The following is a 16,317-nucleotide window of genomic DNA, read 5'->3' as shown; positions in this document are numbered from 1 at the left end:
CTGTCTCCCTGTCAGAAGGAGACATCGGTAAAGCCGACTTTAGGAAACGGCGAGGGGGAGACGTCTCGAATTCCAATTTGTACCCCTGAGATATCACCTGAAGGATCCAGGGGTCTACTTGCGAGTGAGCCCACTGTGCGCTGAAATTCATTGAGACGGGCCCCCCACCATGCCTGATTCTGCTTGTAAAGCCCCAGCGTCATACTGAGGGCTTGGCAGAGGCGGGAGAGGGTTTCTGTTCCTGGGAACTGGCTGATTTCTGCAGCCTTTTTCCTCTCCCTCTGTCACGGGGCAGAAATGAGGAACCTTTTGCCCGCTTGTCCACGAAAAGACTGCGCCTGATAATACGGCGTCTTCTCATGTTGAGAGGCGACCTGGGGTACAAACGTGGATTTCCCAGCTGTTGCCGTGGCCACCAGGTCTGAAAGACCGACCCCAAATAAAACTCCTCCCCTTAATAAGGCAATACTTCCAAATGCCGTTTGAAATCCGCATCACCTGACCACTGTCGTGTCCATAACCCTCTACTGGTAGAAATGGACAACGCACTTAGACTTGATGCCAGTCGGCAAATATTCCGCTGTGCATCACGCATATATAGAAATGCATCTTTTAAATGCTCTATAGGCAAAAATAAACTGTCCCTATCTAGGGTATCAATATTTTCAGTCAGGGAATCCGACCACGCCAACCCAGCACTGCACATCCAGGCTGAGGCGATTGCTGGTCGCAGTATAACACCAGTAAGTGTGTAAATACATTTTAGGATACCCTCCTGCTTTCTATCAGCAGGATCCTTAAGGGCGGCCATCTCAGGAGAGGGTAGAGCCCTTACAAGCGTGTGAGCGCTTTATCCACCCTAGGGGGTGTTTCCCAACGCACCCTAACCTCTGGCGGGAAAGGATATAATGCCAATAACATTTTAGAAATTATCAGTTGTTATCGGGGGAAACCCACGCATCATCACACACCTCATTTAATTTCTCAGATTCAGGAAAACTACAGGTAGTTTTTCCTCACCGAACATAATACCCCTTTTTGGTGGTACTCGTATTATCAGAAATGTGTAAAACATTTTTCATTGCCTCCATCATGTAACGTGTGGCCCTACTGGAAGTCACATTTGTCTCTTCACCGTCGACACTGGAGTCAGTATCCGTGTCGGCGTCTATATCTGCCATCTGAGGTAACGGGCGCTTTAGAGCCCCTGACGGCCTATGAGACGTCTGGACAGGCACAAGCTGAGTAGCCGGCTGTCTCATATCAACCACTGTCTTTTATACAGAGCTGACACTGTCACGTAATTCCTTCCAACAGTTCATCCACTCAGGTGTCGACCCCCTAGGGGGTGACATTACTATTACAGGCAATCTGCTCCGTCTCCACATCATTTTTCTCCTCATACATGTCGACACAAACGTACCGACATACAGCACACACACAGGGAATGCTCTGATAGAGGACAGGACCCCACTAGCCCTTTGGGGAGACAGAGGGAGAGTTTGCCAGCACACACCAGAGCGCTATATATATATATATACACACAGGGATAACCTTATATAAGTGTTTTTCCCCTTATAGCTGCTGTATCTTTAATACTGCGCGTAATTAGTGCCCCCCCTCTCTTTTTTAACCCTTTCTGTAGTGTAGTGACTGCAGGGGAGAGCCAGGGAGCTTCCCTCCAACGGAGCTGTGAGGGAAAATGGCGCCAGTGTGCTGAGGAGATAAGGCCGCCGATAAGGGGGCGGAGCCTATCTCCCGTTTTTCTATGTATTCTGGCAGGGGTTAAATGCATCCATATAGCCCAGGAGCTATATGTGATGCATTTTTTTTGCCATCCAATGTGTTTTTATTGCGTCTCAGGGCGCCCCCCCCCCAGCGCCCTGCACCCTCAGTGACCGAAGTGTGCTGAGAGCAATGGCGCACAGCTGCAGTGCTGTGCGCTACCTTGTTGAAGACAGGACGTCTTCTGACGCCGATTTTCCGGACCTCTTCTGTCTTCTGGCTCTGTAAGGGGGCCGGCGGCGCGGCTCTGGGACCCATCCATGGCTGGGCCTGTGATCGTCCCTCTGGAGCTAATGTCCAGTAGCCTAAGAAGCCCAATCCACTCTGCACGCAGGTGAGTTCGCTTCTTCTCCCCTTAGTCCCTCGATGCAGTGAGCCTGTTGCCAGCAGGTCTCACTGAAAATAAAAAACCTAAAACTAAACTTTTCACTAAGCAGCTCAGGAGAGCCACCTAGTGTGCACCCTTCTCGTTCGGGCACAAAAATCTAACTGAGGCTTGGAGGAGGGTCATAGGGGGAGGAGCCAGTGCACACCAGGTAGTTCTAAAGCTTTACTTTTGTGCCCAGTCTCCTGCGGAGCCGCTATTCCCCATGGTCCTTACGGAGTCCCCAGCATCCACTTAGGACGTTGGAGAAATATATATATATATATATGGCAAGAAATTGAAGAAGCAGGGAGCGCCAATAGTGCATTAAACGAGTACAATGATTTTTATTTTTTTTAAAAATCCAAATCGGTCACAAGTAAAAAAAACCGTACCATAAAAGGCGGTCAAACCACCGCTTGTATAACCAGCTTAATATTTTACCCCACTGTGCAAAGCAGTGATCTCGATTTCAAATCCACAACGTCAGACCACGCCCATACGCGTTTCGTCATTCGACTTCGTCAGTAGGCTTGGTCTTTGTCAGTCACGGCACTCGCAATCGCTTCAGCGGCCGCTGATGGATGTATCTCCCATCGCTCCCTTCAGCGTCTAGACGCTGAAGGGAGCGAAGGGAGATACATCCATCAGCGGCCGCTGAAGCGATTGCGAGTGCCGTGACTGACAAAGACCAAGCCTACTGACGAAGTCGAATGACGAAACGCGTATGGGCGTGGTCTGACGTTGTGGATTTGAAATCGAGATCACTGCTTTGCACAGTGGGGTAAAATATTAAGCTGGTTATACAAGCGGTGGTTTGACCGCCTTTTATGGTACGGGTTTTTTTACTTGTGACCGATTTGGATTTTTAAAAAAAATAAAAATCCTTGTACTCGTTTAATGCACTATTGGCGCTCCCTGCTTCTTCAATTTCTTGCCAGGACTTCCACCCGTTCGGGATCGGGTATCATTGGGGAGGCGACAGCTGGAAGTTCCAGAAGTGCATACTGACAAATTTCCTTTCCAAACGATATTGGCTGTCAGCGAGTTCGAAGATCACTTCTTCTTGTTCAATCTTGAGGACATTTGACCTCTATGGGACTTTATATATATATATATATACATTATAACATCTGAAAGAAGGTTTATTACCTTTTTTGTTTGCGCTCATACTATTTGTTTGATATATATATATATATATATATATATATACACATACATACATACATACATACACACACATATATATATATACAAAAATGTATATTCACACACACTCAGACCTTATATATATATATATATATATATATATATATATATATATATATATACACACACACACACATTACATATTATATACCCATATCCAGATATATCCTGATTTAGAGGTATAATAATTCTTAGAAGTCTGAAACTAATTGTGACCTCTCACAGGCTTAAAAACCTGAGATGTCTGCTGCTTAACCGCAGCTTAGTTAATGGGCCCTATCTGCTGCCTTTTTCCCTCCCTCTCCTCTGCAGTGTCGGACCGCGGCAGCAATGAGAGCTGACCGCGTTCATCTAAACGCCACTCACCCGCCCTTCAGCTCCATTAGAGCCGCGCTGGCCGGAGCTGAGGCGCTGATCGCGAGCAGGGACCGGAAGCAGCCAGTGTCGGAACGGCTCGGCGACGTTCATACAGAGGTAGGGCTTTTCTTACCTCCAGGCCCAGTGAGCAGTGGGTGGATGGAAGTGTACGTTTGGGCGCCGGAGAGGCGGGGAGCGACGAGCGTCCCTGCGGCTTTAGAACCGGAGACTGCTCGCTGGCTCCCCCTGCAAGCGTCCAGTGGCGCCGCTGTAAAGTGGCCGGCGCCGGGAGCGGGCTCTGGGGAGCTATCATGATTGTAAAACCTATGGAAGGTTTATATTGATAGTGTAAGTCCAAACTGTACCTACTGAGCTATCAGAATGTACTATCTTTTTAACAGTTAAACTAGCATGCATTAGTATGCAATCTAGTTGGATCACCAGTTTCCTCCCAAATGGCAGAACAATATGAGTGACATAACACATCTTACTTTACAAACAGTGAACAAACCCAGTATTTGGCTGACCACAGCCATGATTCAGATTTGCAGTCTTTAGGATAATATCATTATAAACAGTTATGATATAAATAATAGTAAAGTAAGAGAAGTGAGTGAGCGGCGGCAGTGAGAGCTGCCTAACCGCTCAGTACCTGCACCACCCGTGGAGGCCATGACGGGGCTTCTCTGCTAAGCACAGTCCTGCTTCCATGTGCAGACGGAGGCTGCAGTCCAAAATAAAAATAAAAATATATTCTGCAGGTAGTCCGCATGTGGCTGAGAGGGTGCTCTTTTTAGAGAGGACCGACACGCCAGTAGCTGTGTGTAGCAGCTTCCACTATCCCGGACCCACGCCTTTTTAAAAAGGGGGAAGGGATGTGGATAAGTATATAAAAAAAAAAAAATCAAAAATCAAAAACCCTGAAGTTTTTCTGTGGAACCGACATCCACTAGCACCTTCCCAACTGAGGCACAGAAAAATACTGAAGTCTCTATGGGAGTATGGTGGGGGTAACCAATTACTAATTTAAATATTTAAATGTGCCATTCCCGGCTACGCCCACCATATCCCAAGAGTACTCCAGTGACCCCTAGTGGATGAAAAAGAAATCCCAGTGGCAAGCTCATAGAGACTTATCCAAAGTGACTTGCAGCTGTAATTGCCACAAAAGGTGTCTCTACAAAGTACTGACTTTAGGGGGTGAATAGTTATGCACGCTGAAGTTTTCTGTTATTTTGTTCTATTTGTGTTTGCTTCACAATAGAAAAAAAACAAACACACATCTTCAAAGTTGTAGCCATGTTCCGTGAATGAAATGATGCAAACCTTCAAAGAATCCATTTTAATTCCAGGTTGTGAGGCAACAAAACATGAAAAATGCCAGGGCGGGGAAGGGGGGTGAATACTATGTACCCCATCAAACAGGTTAACATATTTCAGCAATAGGAGTAGCTATCTTTTCATAAAAATATTGCCATAACCACCACTTCCAAACTGCACAGTATCAATCCTCTTTTTGCATGCATTATCTGCTTATATAAACCACCACAAGTTTACATTTTGTATAATACATAAGACACATTTAGTTTCCCCTTTTAACAACCATGACAAAGAGAGTTCACGTTTGCTTAAATACACAAGTCATGAACCAATATTTCCAGAAGTAGTATTAACGCAATTACGTTTTGCAGCTCTTTAGCACTACAAAGTGATAATCCAACTTCTGCAGAAGATAACCTTTTATCATTATCATACAGGCCAGCACAGAATTATAACGCTGGGTATACACTAGGCGATATTTTTAACGATATTGCTTATTTTCACCCTTTTGAGCGATACCATTTGTAATATCGTCTAGTGTGTACGCACAATATCGTTATTGATGCGCGCTCCTGCGAGTCGTTAACAAGGGCTTCCGTCATCTGAACATGCAGCTCAATTTTGACTATGTGGTGTACTCAATTGATGTTGGATCCTTTCCGATGGAAAGGATCAGACATTGGAGTATTCAATTAGCAGCCAAATCAAACAGGATTTGTCCGTTCCCTAAAACACCAATCCGACTTTTTTAAAGTCGGATTGCCATGGTCAGAAATGGGGCTCAAACCTGTCGCATTTGGCCGCGATTTCCACAAAACACGTGGATCCGCGGCTATTCTGCCAATCCACGTGTTTTCAAACAAGTCAGAATTGCAAACTTGTCGGAAAAACGTCAGGAGGATTTAATAGTTCAAATCATGATGGACCTTAAAAAGTTGGAAAATGCAGACTCTGACAAGACAGCAGTTCCGACTAGAATTGAATACTGCCCTATGTCGTTGACAACACTTGTACAAAACAGAGGCAGGATGACGTCACTGACGTCGTTCACTGTGTATGCACTACCTCGTTTGCCCGGAGTGTCAAGGGGAAACACTATCGTCTATTACACAGGTTCTCAAACTCTCTGTCCTCAGGACCCCACACAGTGCATATTTTGCAGGTCTCCTCACAGAATCACAAGTGAAATAATTAGCTCCACCTGTAGACCTTTTAAAATGTGTCAGTGAGTAATTAATACACTTGTGTACCTGCTGGGTTACCTGCAAAACATGCACTGTGTGGGGTCCTGAGGACCGAGTTTGAGAACCATTGGTCTAGTATGTACCCAGCATTAAGAGCTCAGCAGTGCATGCATGTGCTCATTATTCCCATTAACAAAAAGAAACAAGACTGTTTAATTAGTACAACTGTTTACCGCTATACAATTTTAAAACCATTGTTCTACAAAACACAATGCTGCACAATATGTTCAGGCAACTTTGATGCAGTAACAGAGTTACCCGTTTTGCTTACCCCTGTGCATCTCCACTGATTGTTTCTTTGATTGTTGTGTCGCTATGACTCTTTGATTAGCAGTTTGCCCTATAGAAAACAATTATACCCATTTGATACAATTAAATACTGCAATTACCCAGGAGAAAATAAATAAATATAAAACACCACCACCTTATACACTGGAGAGGTAGCTTAAGCTGATGTGTTATCTGGTATGGTTTTCACCACTTGGAAAGCGTTCTACCAAGTTCTTTTTTAATATGGTACAGACAAATGGCAGAATTCAGGAGACGATCTCTAAGGCGCTAAATGAGATGTGCATCTATTGACCCACAACAGAAAAGATTCAACTTTGGGCACCAGTAATCAGTTTTTTTAGGGTGCATGGACTAATTGGCTCCTGATATTTGTCCTTCCCTTAGATACTTTGGGGTATACCCATTACATAACTAGCGACATAAAAATTCACCATTTCTGACATTATGTCCTTGCATAATAGCTATATCTAGCTCACAAAAAATATATATATTTAATAATAATAATAATAATAATAATACTACACTATTCGAGAACTCTTATGAGAGTGCCTCACTGTGTTACACGCAAATATGACAGATATACCATGCAGATAAAAAAACTGTATCCAACACCCACAACTGAGCTTTTCTGTCATATTCCAGGGCAACACAAGTAAAACAAAATCTGCCATAGAATTCTCTGGGTGCGGATTTCTCTAACAATGTCACATCATGGCTAGCTACAAACACATGGGATATTTTCAATACACACCAAAAAAACAAAAATAGACAGACGAACTCCAGTCAGTATTTTGATTAAAAAAACAAAAAACACCCTAATTTTTTCAAATATGAAATGGTAAAGTTATATCAAAAACATCAAAGAGGACTCAAACACAATGGGGCAGATGTCTGTAGAAGTAAGTGGAAGGTGATAACACACCAACAACTCCTGACTCATGTTACAGGCTGGGTTTGAAAAAAAGTGTGTACATCTGCCTCAATGTTTTTCTTTCAACTACTTAATTTTCTTTGTATTTCTCTAGTTTAAACTAAGGGATAAAAGTTGAAACAGCATAGGACTTTAGTTATCTGCCACGGTGCTAGTAATTTGGCTTGCAGAGCTCTCTATTATGCATAAACTCCATGATCCCATTCTCTCCCGTTTATGATACTAAGGTAGAAATTCAATTACCCGTGGTCAGTGACCGGGGGCAATTATCGTGTCGGTGGGCTATTTAATTATACCCGATAAACCAGCACGAGTCAAGGCTTCTCGGAATTATGTTTCTCCTGCCTCAGGTTGTTTTTCTCAAAAACAAACAGGTTTCACTGAACCTGTGTGATTTCGGTAGGTATTTTTTCCAGGTGCAGAAATTGGATTTCGCAGAAAGAAAAGAAAAAAAAGAAAAAAAAACACACATCATATATCTCACGAAAAATGTACATTTTTCACGCCAAATGTTTAGTCTCCTTTAATTGAATTCCTCCTAAAGGGTGAAAGTCCTCTCACAATAGAACAGCTATGTGGTGTGGACTACTGACAGGGAGAGGGTGATGTCCTAGGGATGATGATATCATTGGGTATAAGACCAGGTAAAAAACGAAAACTATTTAAAAAACAAAACAAAAAATAAGATTTTACTTACCGATAAATCTATTTCTCGTAGTCCGTAGTGGATGCTGGGGACTCAGTCAGGACCATGGGGATTAGCGGCTCCGCAGGAGACAGGGCACAAAAATAAAGCTTTAGGATCAGGTGGTGTGCACTGGCTCCTCCCCCTATGACCCTCCTCCAAGCCTCAGTTAGGATACTGTGCCCGGACGAGCGTACACAATAAGGAAGGATTTTGAATCCCGGGTAAGACTCATACCAGCCACACCAATCACACCGTACAACTTGTGATCTGAACCCAGTTAACAGTATGACAAACGTAGGAGCCTCTGAACAGACGGCTCACAACAATAACAACCCGATTTTTTTGTAACAATAACTATGTACAAGTATTGCAGACAATCCGCACTTGGGATGGGCGCCCAGCATCCACTACGGACTACGAGAAATAGATTTATCGGTAAGTAAAATCTTATTTTCTCTGACGTCCTAGTGGATGCTGGGGACTCCGTCAGGACCATGGGGATTATACCAAAGCTCCCAAACGAGCGGGGAGAGTGCGGATGACTCTGCAGCACCGAGTGAGAGAACTCCAGGTCCTCCTCAGCCAGGGTGTGCCCCTGACCAAGTAGCAGCTCGGCAAAGTTGTAAAGCCGAGACCCCTCGGGCAGCCGCCCAAGATGAGCCCCCCTTCCTTGTGGAATGGGCATTTACATATTTTGGCTGTGGCAGGCCTGCCACAGAATGTGCAAGCTGAATTGTACTACATATCCAACTAGCAATCGTCTGCTTAGAAGCAAGAGCACCCAGTTTGTTGGGTGCATACAGGATAACAGCAAGTCAGTTTTCCTGACTCCAGCCGTCCTGGAAACCTATATTTTCAGGGCCCTGACAACATCTAGCAACTTGGAGTCCTCCAAGTCCCTAGTAGCCGCAGGTACCACAATAAGCTGGTTCAGGTGAAACGCCGACACCACCTTAGGGAGAAACTGGGGACGAGTCCGCAGCTCTGCCCTGTCCGAATGGACAATCAGATATGGGCCTTTGTGAGACAAAGCCGCCAATTCTGACACTCGCCTGGCCGAGGCCAGGGCCAACATCATGGTCACTTTCCATGTGAAATATTTCAAATCCACAGATTTGAGCGGTTTAAACCAATGTGATTTGAGGAATCCCAGAACTACGTTGAGATCCCACAGTGCCACTGGAGGCACAAAAGGGGGTTGTATATGCAGTACTCCCTTGACAAACTTCTGGACTTCAGGAACTGAAGCCAATTCTTTCTGGAAGAAAATCGACAGGGCCGAAATTTGAACCTTAATGGACCCCAATTTGAGGCCCATAGACACTCCTGTTTGCAGGAAATGCAGGAATCGACCGAGTTGAAATTTCTTCGTGGGGCCTTCCTGGCCTCACACCACGCAACATATTTTTGCCACATGTGGTGATAATGTTGTGCGGTCACCTCCTTCCTGGCTTTGACCAGGGTAGGAATGACCTCATCCGGAATGCCTTTTTTCCTTAGGATCCGGCGTTCAACCGCCATGCCGTCAAACGCAGCCGCGGTAAGTCTTGGAACAGACATGGTACTTGCTGAAGCAAGTCCCTTCTTAGCGGCAGAGGCCATGAGTCCTCTGTGAGCATCTCTTGAAGTTCCGGGTACCAAGTCCTTCTTGGCCAATCCGGAGCCACGAGTATAGTTCTTACTCCTCTACGTCTTATAATTCTCAGTACCTTAGGTATGAGAAGCAGAGGAGGGAACACATACACCGACTGGTACACCCACGGTGTTACCAGAATGTCCACAGCTATTGCCTGAGGATCTCTTGACCTGGCGCAATACCTGTCCAGTTTTTTGTTCAGGCGGGACGCCATCATGTCCACCTTTGGTCTTTCCCAACGGTTCACAATCATGTGGAAGACTTCCCGATGAAGTCCCCACTCTCCCGGGTGGAGGTCGTGCTGAGGAAGTCTGCTTCCCAGTTGTCCACTCCCGGAATGAACACTGCTGACAGTGCTAACACATGATTTTCCGCCCAGCGAAGAATCCTTGCAGTTTCTGCCATTGCCCTCCTGCTTCTTGTGCCGCCCAGTCTGTTTACGTGGGCGACTGCCGTGATGTTGTCCCACTGGATCAATACCGGCTGACCTTGAAGCAGAGGTCTTGCTAAGCTTAGAGCATTGTAAATTGCTCTTAGCTCCAGTATATTTATGTGGAGAGAAGTCTCCAGACTTGATCACACTCCCTGGAAATTTTTTCCTTGTGTGACTGCTCCCCAGCCGTTCAGGCTGGCATCCGTGGTCACCAGGACCCAGTCCTGAATGCCGAATCTGTGGCCCTTTAGTAGATGAGCACTCTGCAGCCACCACAGAAGAGACACCCTTGTCCTTGGAGACAGGGTTATCCGCTGATGCATCTGAAGATGCGATCCGGACCATTTTTCCAGCAGATCCCACTGAAAAGTTCTTGCGTGAAATCTGCCGAATGGAATCGCTTCGTAAGAAGCCACCATTTTTCCCAGGACCCTTGTGCAATGATGCACTGACACTTTTCCTGGTTTTAGGAGGTTCCTGACTAGCTCGGATAACTCCCTGGCTTTCTCCTCCGGGAGAAACACCTTTTTCTGGACTGTGTCCAGAATCATCCCTAGGAACAGCAGACGTGTCGTCGGAGACAGCTGCGATTTTGGAATATTTAGAATCCACCCGTGCTGTCTTAGAACTACTTGAGATAGTGCTACTCCGACCTCCAACTGTTCTCTGGACCTTGCCCTTATCAGGAGATCGTCCAAGTAAGGGATAATTAAGACGCCTTTTCTTTGAAGAAGAATCATCATTTCGGGCATTACCTTGGTAAAGACCCGGGTGCCGTGGACAATCCAAACGGCAGCGTCTGAAACGGATAGTGACAGTTTTGTACCACGAACCTGAGGTACCCTTGGTGAGAAGGGCAAATTTGGACATGGAGGTAAGCATCCTTGATGTCCAGGGACACCATATAGTCCCCTTCTTCCTGGTTCGCTATCACTGCTCTGAGTGACTCCATCTTGATTTGAACCTTTGTATGTAAGTGTTCAAATATTTCAGATTTAGAATAGGTCTCACCTAGCCGTCTGGCTTCAGTACCACAATATAGTGTGGAATAATACCCCTTTCCTTGTTGTAGGAGGGGTACTTTGATTATCACCTGCTGGGAATACAGCTTGTGAATTGTTTCCAATACTGCCTCCCTGTCGGAGGGAGACGTTGGTAAAGCAGACTTCAGGAACCTGCGAGGGGGAGACGTCTCGAACTTCCAATCTGTACCCCTGGGATACTACTTGTAGGATCCAGGGGTCCACATGCGAGTGAGCCCACTGCGCGCTGAAACTCTTGAGACGACCCCCCACCGCACCTGAGTCCGCTTGTAAGGCCCCAGCGTCATGCTGAGGACTTGGCAAAAGCGGTGGAGGGCTTCTGTTCCTGGGAATGGGCTGCCTGCTGCAGTCTTCTTCCCTTTCCTCTATCCCTGGGCAGATATGACTGGCCTTTTGCCTGCTTGCCCTTATGGGGACGAAAGGACTGAGGCTGAAAAGACGGTGTCTTTTTCTGCTGAGATGTGACTTGGGGTAAAAAAAGGTGGATTTTCCAGCTGTTGCCGTGGCCACCAGGTCCGATGGACAGACCCCAAATAACTCCTCCCCTTTATACGGCAATACTTCCATGTGCCGTTTGGAATCTGCATCACCTGACTACTGTCGTGTCCATAAACATCTTCTGGCAGATATGGACATCGCACTTACTCTTGATGCCAGAGTGCAAATATCCCTCTGTGCATCTCGCATATATAGAAATGCATCCTTTAAATGCTCTATAGTCAATAAAATACTGTCCCTGTCAAGGGTATCAATATTTTCAGTCAGGGAATCCGACCAAGCCACCCCAGCGCTGCACATCCAGGCTGAGGCGATCGCTGGTCGCAGTATAACACCAGTATGTGTGTATATACTTTTTAGGATATTTTCCAGCCTCCTATCAGCTGGCTCCTTGAGGGCGGCCGTATCTGGAGACGGTAACGCCACTTGTTTTGATAAGCGTGTGAGCGCCTTATCTACCCTAGGGGGTGTTTCCCAACGCGCCCTAACTTCTGGCGGGAAAGGGTATAATGCCAATAATTTTCTATCGGGGAAAACCCACGCATCATCACACACTTCATTTAATTTATCTGATTCAGGAAAAACTACAGGTAGTTTTTTCACACCCCACATAATACCCTCTTTTGTGGTACTTGTAGTATCAGAAATATGTAACACCTCCTTCATTGCCCTTAACATGTAACGTGTGGCCCAAATGGAAAATACGTTTGTTTCTTCACCGTCGACACTGGAGTCAGTGTTCGTGTCTGTGTCGACCGACTGAGGTAAATGGGCGTTTTAAAGCCCCTGACGGTGTTTGAGACGCCTGGACAGGTACTAATTGGTTTGCCGGCCATCTCATGTCGTCAACCGACCTTGCAGCGTGTTGACATTATCACGTAATTCCCTAAATAAGCCATCCATTCCGGTGTCGACTCCCTAGAGAGTGACATCACCATTACAGGCAATTGCTCCGCCTCCTCACCAACATCGTCCTCATACATGTCGACACACACGTACCGACACGCAGCACACACACAGGGAATGCTCTGATAGAGGACAGGACCCCACTAGCCCTTTGGGGAGACAGAGGGAGAGTTTGCCAGCACACACCAAAACGCTATAATTATACAGGGACAACCTTTATATAAGTGTTTTTCCCTTATAGCATCTTAATATATATATATCATATCGCCAAATAAGTGCCCCCCCTCTCTGTTTTAACCCTGTTTCTGTAGTGCAGTGCAGGGGAGAGCCTGGGAGCCTTCCCACCAGCATTTCTGTGAGGGAAAATGGCGCTGTTTGCTGAGGAGAATAGGCTCCGCCCCCTTTTCGGCGGGCTTCTTCTCCCGTTTTTCTGAGACCTGGCAGGGGTTAAATACATCCATATAGCCCCAGGGGCTATATGTGATGTATTTTTTAGCCAGAACAAGGTAATCTCATTGCTGCCCAGGGCGCCCCCCGCAGCGCCCTGCACCCTCCGTGACCGCTGGTGTGAAGTGTGTGACAACAATGGCGCACAGCTGCAGTGCTGTGCGCTACCTCATGAAGACTGAAAAGTCTTCTGCCGCCGGTTTCTGGACCTCTTCACTTTTCGGCATCTGCAAGGGGGTCGGCGGCGCGGCTCCGGGACCGGACTCCATGGCTGGGCCTGTGTTCGATCCCTCTGGAGCTAATGGTGTCCAGTAGCCTAAGAAGCCAATCCATCCTGCACGCAGGTGAGTTCACTTCTTCTCCCCTAAGTCCCTCGTTGCAGTGAGCCTGTTGCCAGCAGGACTCACTGTAAAATAAAAAACCTAAAAACTTTTTCTAAGCAGCTCTTTAGGAGAGCCACCTAGATTGCACCCTGCTCGGACGGGCACAAAAACCTAACTGAGGCTTGGAGGAGGGTCATAGGGGGAGGAGCCAGTGCACACCACCTGATCCTAAAGCTTTATTTTTGTGCCCTGTCTCCTGCGGAGCCGCTAATCCCCATGGTCCTGACGGAGTCCCCAGCATCCACTAGGACGTCAGAGAAAAAAACAACAACCACACAGGCAGAAATAGCAGATGATCTTTGAGTATGCTCAGATGCAGCCAGAGTTCTAACTCAAACAATGATATCCTTGTACTAGTGACAAAGACATGTTTTTCAGGTTTGTGTTTTTTAAATAAAATCTATATTATGTAGACGGTAAAAGCCACACTCACCTAGCCTTGTAGGCTACATACATTTATAATTAAGAGTGAAGCTGGTGGTCATGTCTATACTGAAAAAAAGTAGCTTTTTCTCCAAGAGTTATTCATGTGTATCCTATACTGGTGTACTGTAACAGAATGGGCAAATCCCTGTACTTGCCTGCATTAATTGGGCTCTTCTTCCAGTTTCCAGGTGTCAGATTAATTTTGTTCAAAGGACGCTCTCCGGGTTTCACTGATCTATTGGCAATGGTGGCTGCATTGGGCAGCTTGGTCGAAGGTGGGAACGTATGCAGAACGCCTCGTGTTGTCCCCGATAATCCGCGGGAAATAGGTGTGGGGCTCTTCTCATGGGGAAAAAGGAGGGAAACAAAGTGCGAAAAATTGTTTTACTTCTCTACGTCAATTTGTAATGAACATCAGACTACACAACCCAATGCTCTTGCTTCTCCGCCCAACATTTACAGATTATGGTTACTAAAACTGAAAGCCAGAATCATTTACATGAACTTCAGTGTTGTACTAGGCTGACCTCCCATATCCTCAGTAGCAAGCAACTCACCTGTTTCAGAGAATGGTGCTGCACAGGATGCTCTGCCTTAATCTGTGCAGGGGAAGAGCTTTGCTGCAGTATCCTCTGCTCAATTTCCTGCTCCTGCTGCAGAGCTTTCACAAATGCAGCCTTCAGTCGGTTAGTGTGCTCCGCTTTCAGAGACTTCTTCTGATTAGAGGTCATGCACACATCACACATGATGGTCCCATTCTTCTCCTGCCTCCAGCGGCTGGTGAAGTCAGTTTTGCATTGGGCACAACTATAAGGCTCATGAGAAGAGGGTGGTGGCACAGTTTTACCTGTAGGGTAAAAGTTGCATAACAATATTTACCCTTACAACTCTTTTGTTTAGTCTTCAACAATGAGACACTTGCGATGCTGAACACTGTGCTAGGGCTTGTACAGACAAGAAAAAAAAGCCACAACAATGCTAAGTTAAAGCACAGATCTCTTGTCCTGACTTTGCAAAGCTTTGGAAAGACATTCATTAACACTAAATGAACATTCCCATATATCTGGATGGTCTGCGGCTTCATATCTCAACTGAAAAATGTATTTTCATTAATATAATTTACAAATGATAAAGCAATGGCGTGTGCCTAAACATAATCCCCCTTTACACATGTAGGCTCACCTTGCGTCTCCAGCAAGTTCTGCACAACCTCCTCTAGTCCCACCAGATAGATGAACTCATTGTTGGCTGCACTTGGAAGAAAGTTGAGCTCTGGGGCAGGTGGTTTGGGGGGAGGAATCTCCAGCAAGGTCTTTTCCAACTGCTTGCGTAGGGCAAGCTTGGCAGCAGCTTGACGGCTAGCAGGAGAGTCGTTAGCATTAGTGCTTGATGAGATGCTGGTGACGCTGCCTGTTGTTCCAGCTGAACTCTTCAGAGAAGTTGGGGATGCCTAAAATGAGTTCAAAAAGGTATAGGATTATTAAGTAACGTGACAATGAAGTTATACTAGATGATATGAAATTTAGAACATGTACTCACAGAAAGCATGAGCAGATACACAAAAACAAGTGACCCAGTGGCATATCTATAATGGACACAGGCCCCCCCGAGTCCAGTGAGGCCCACACACCGCATACCCTGCACCCATGTTTTTTCAATACCTACCTCTATGGAAAAGCACATCAGCAGCACTGCACAAATCACTGGTAAAAAGGCTGGTGGACATTCTCCCAGAGATTTGCACACCACCTACTGTTCGGAGTTTGTATACTGTAATTGCACTGCTGCAGCTAGAGAGGAGGGGGCCCAGACGGAGACTGCGCACAGGCACCCTACTCTCTGAAGTGAGCTGTCACTTATTTCTAAGCTACCAATCTCATTTTACTAGGAGCCATGTCTTGATATTTTCATGATGTCTAACCTTCATGAAATACTGGCACATAGTGACTAGGCTACTGTGGTCATCCTATGTTAAGTGAGCTAACGCAAGTTACCTTACAATTTACAATTTTAATTTCCTCAGCAAACATTGAGGGCAGTATCCTATTAGCCCCAAAGCGATTTCTGCTATTGAAAATGGCTGGATGTTGCGATTAATGACCGATGGTCATTTTCACGGTATCAAATTAAAGGCAGTTTTTAATCGGCTGAATTTGGACCCGCAATTACATGAAAAAATATGGGATCGGGATGCGTTAACGCAGCCCCGGCGGCTTCTTATCGGGGATTATGCTTCAAGTGTCTGATGAGTGCCAACATCGCACGAAAACAGTCGGCTTCAGGACTAATAGGATAGCCCCCAGAATACTATATAAGAGGGTCTTAAAAAAATAAGATTTTACTCACCGGTAAATCT

The 16,317-nt window shown here is 45.9% G+C and overlaps 1 protein-coding gene across 3 annotated transcripts in view; it reads right to left on the bottom strand.

Annotated features, from left to right (window-relative positions):
- Positions 1-16,317, bottom strand: part of GATAD2A (GATA zinc finger domain containing 2A) — a 192,767-nt gene that overhangs the window by 19,222 nt on the left and 157,228 nt on the right. For all 3 annotated transcript variants that reach the window (XM_063914570.1, XM_063914568.1, XM_063914569.1), the window contains exons 7-10: positions 15,144-15,411; positions 14,519-14,808; positions 14,117-14,300; positions 6,551-6,619 (exon numbers count right to left, since the gene is read on the bottom strand). In XM_063914570.1, the coding sequence (XP_063770640.1) occupies positions 6,551-6,619; positions 14,117-14,300; positions 14,519-14,808; positions 15,144-15,411 (811 nt within the window). The remainder of the gene's footprint in view (positions 1-6,550; positions 6,620-14,116; positions 14,301-14,518; positions 14,809-15,143; positions 15,412-16,317) is intronic.

This window comes from Pseudophryne corroboree, chromosome 1 (assembly GCF_028390025.1).
Source record: "Pseudophryne corroboree isolate aPseCor3 chromosome 1, aPseCor3.hap2, whole genome shotgun sequence".
In the NCBI taxonomy this organism is placed as follows: Eukaryota; Metazoa; Chordata; class Amphibia; order Anura; family Myobatrachidae; genus Pseudophryne; species Pseudophryne corroboree.
Note: the sequence above shows the minus strand (reverse complement) of the source record. Positions and strands in the feature narration are given on the sequence as shown.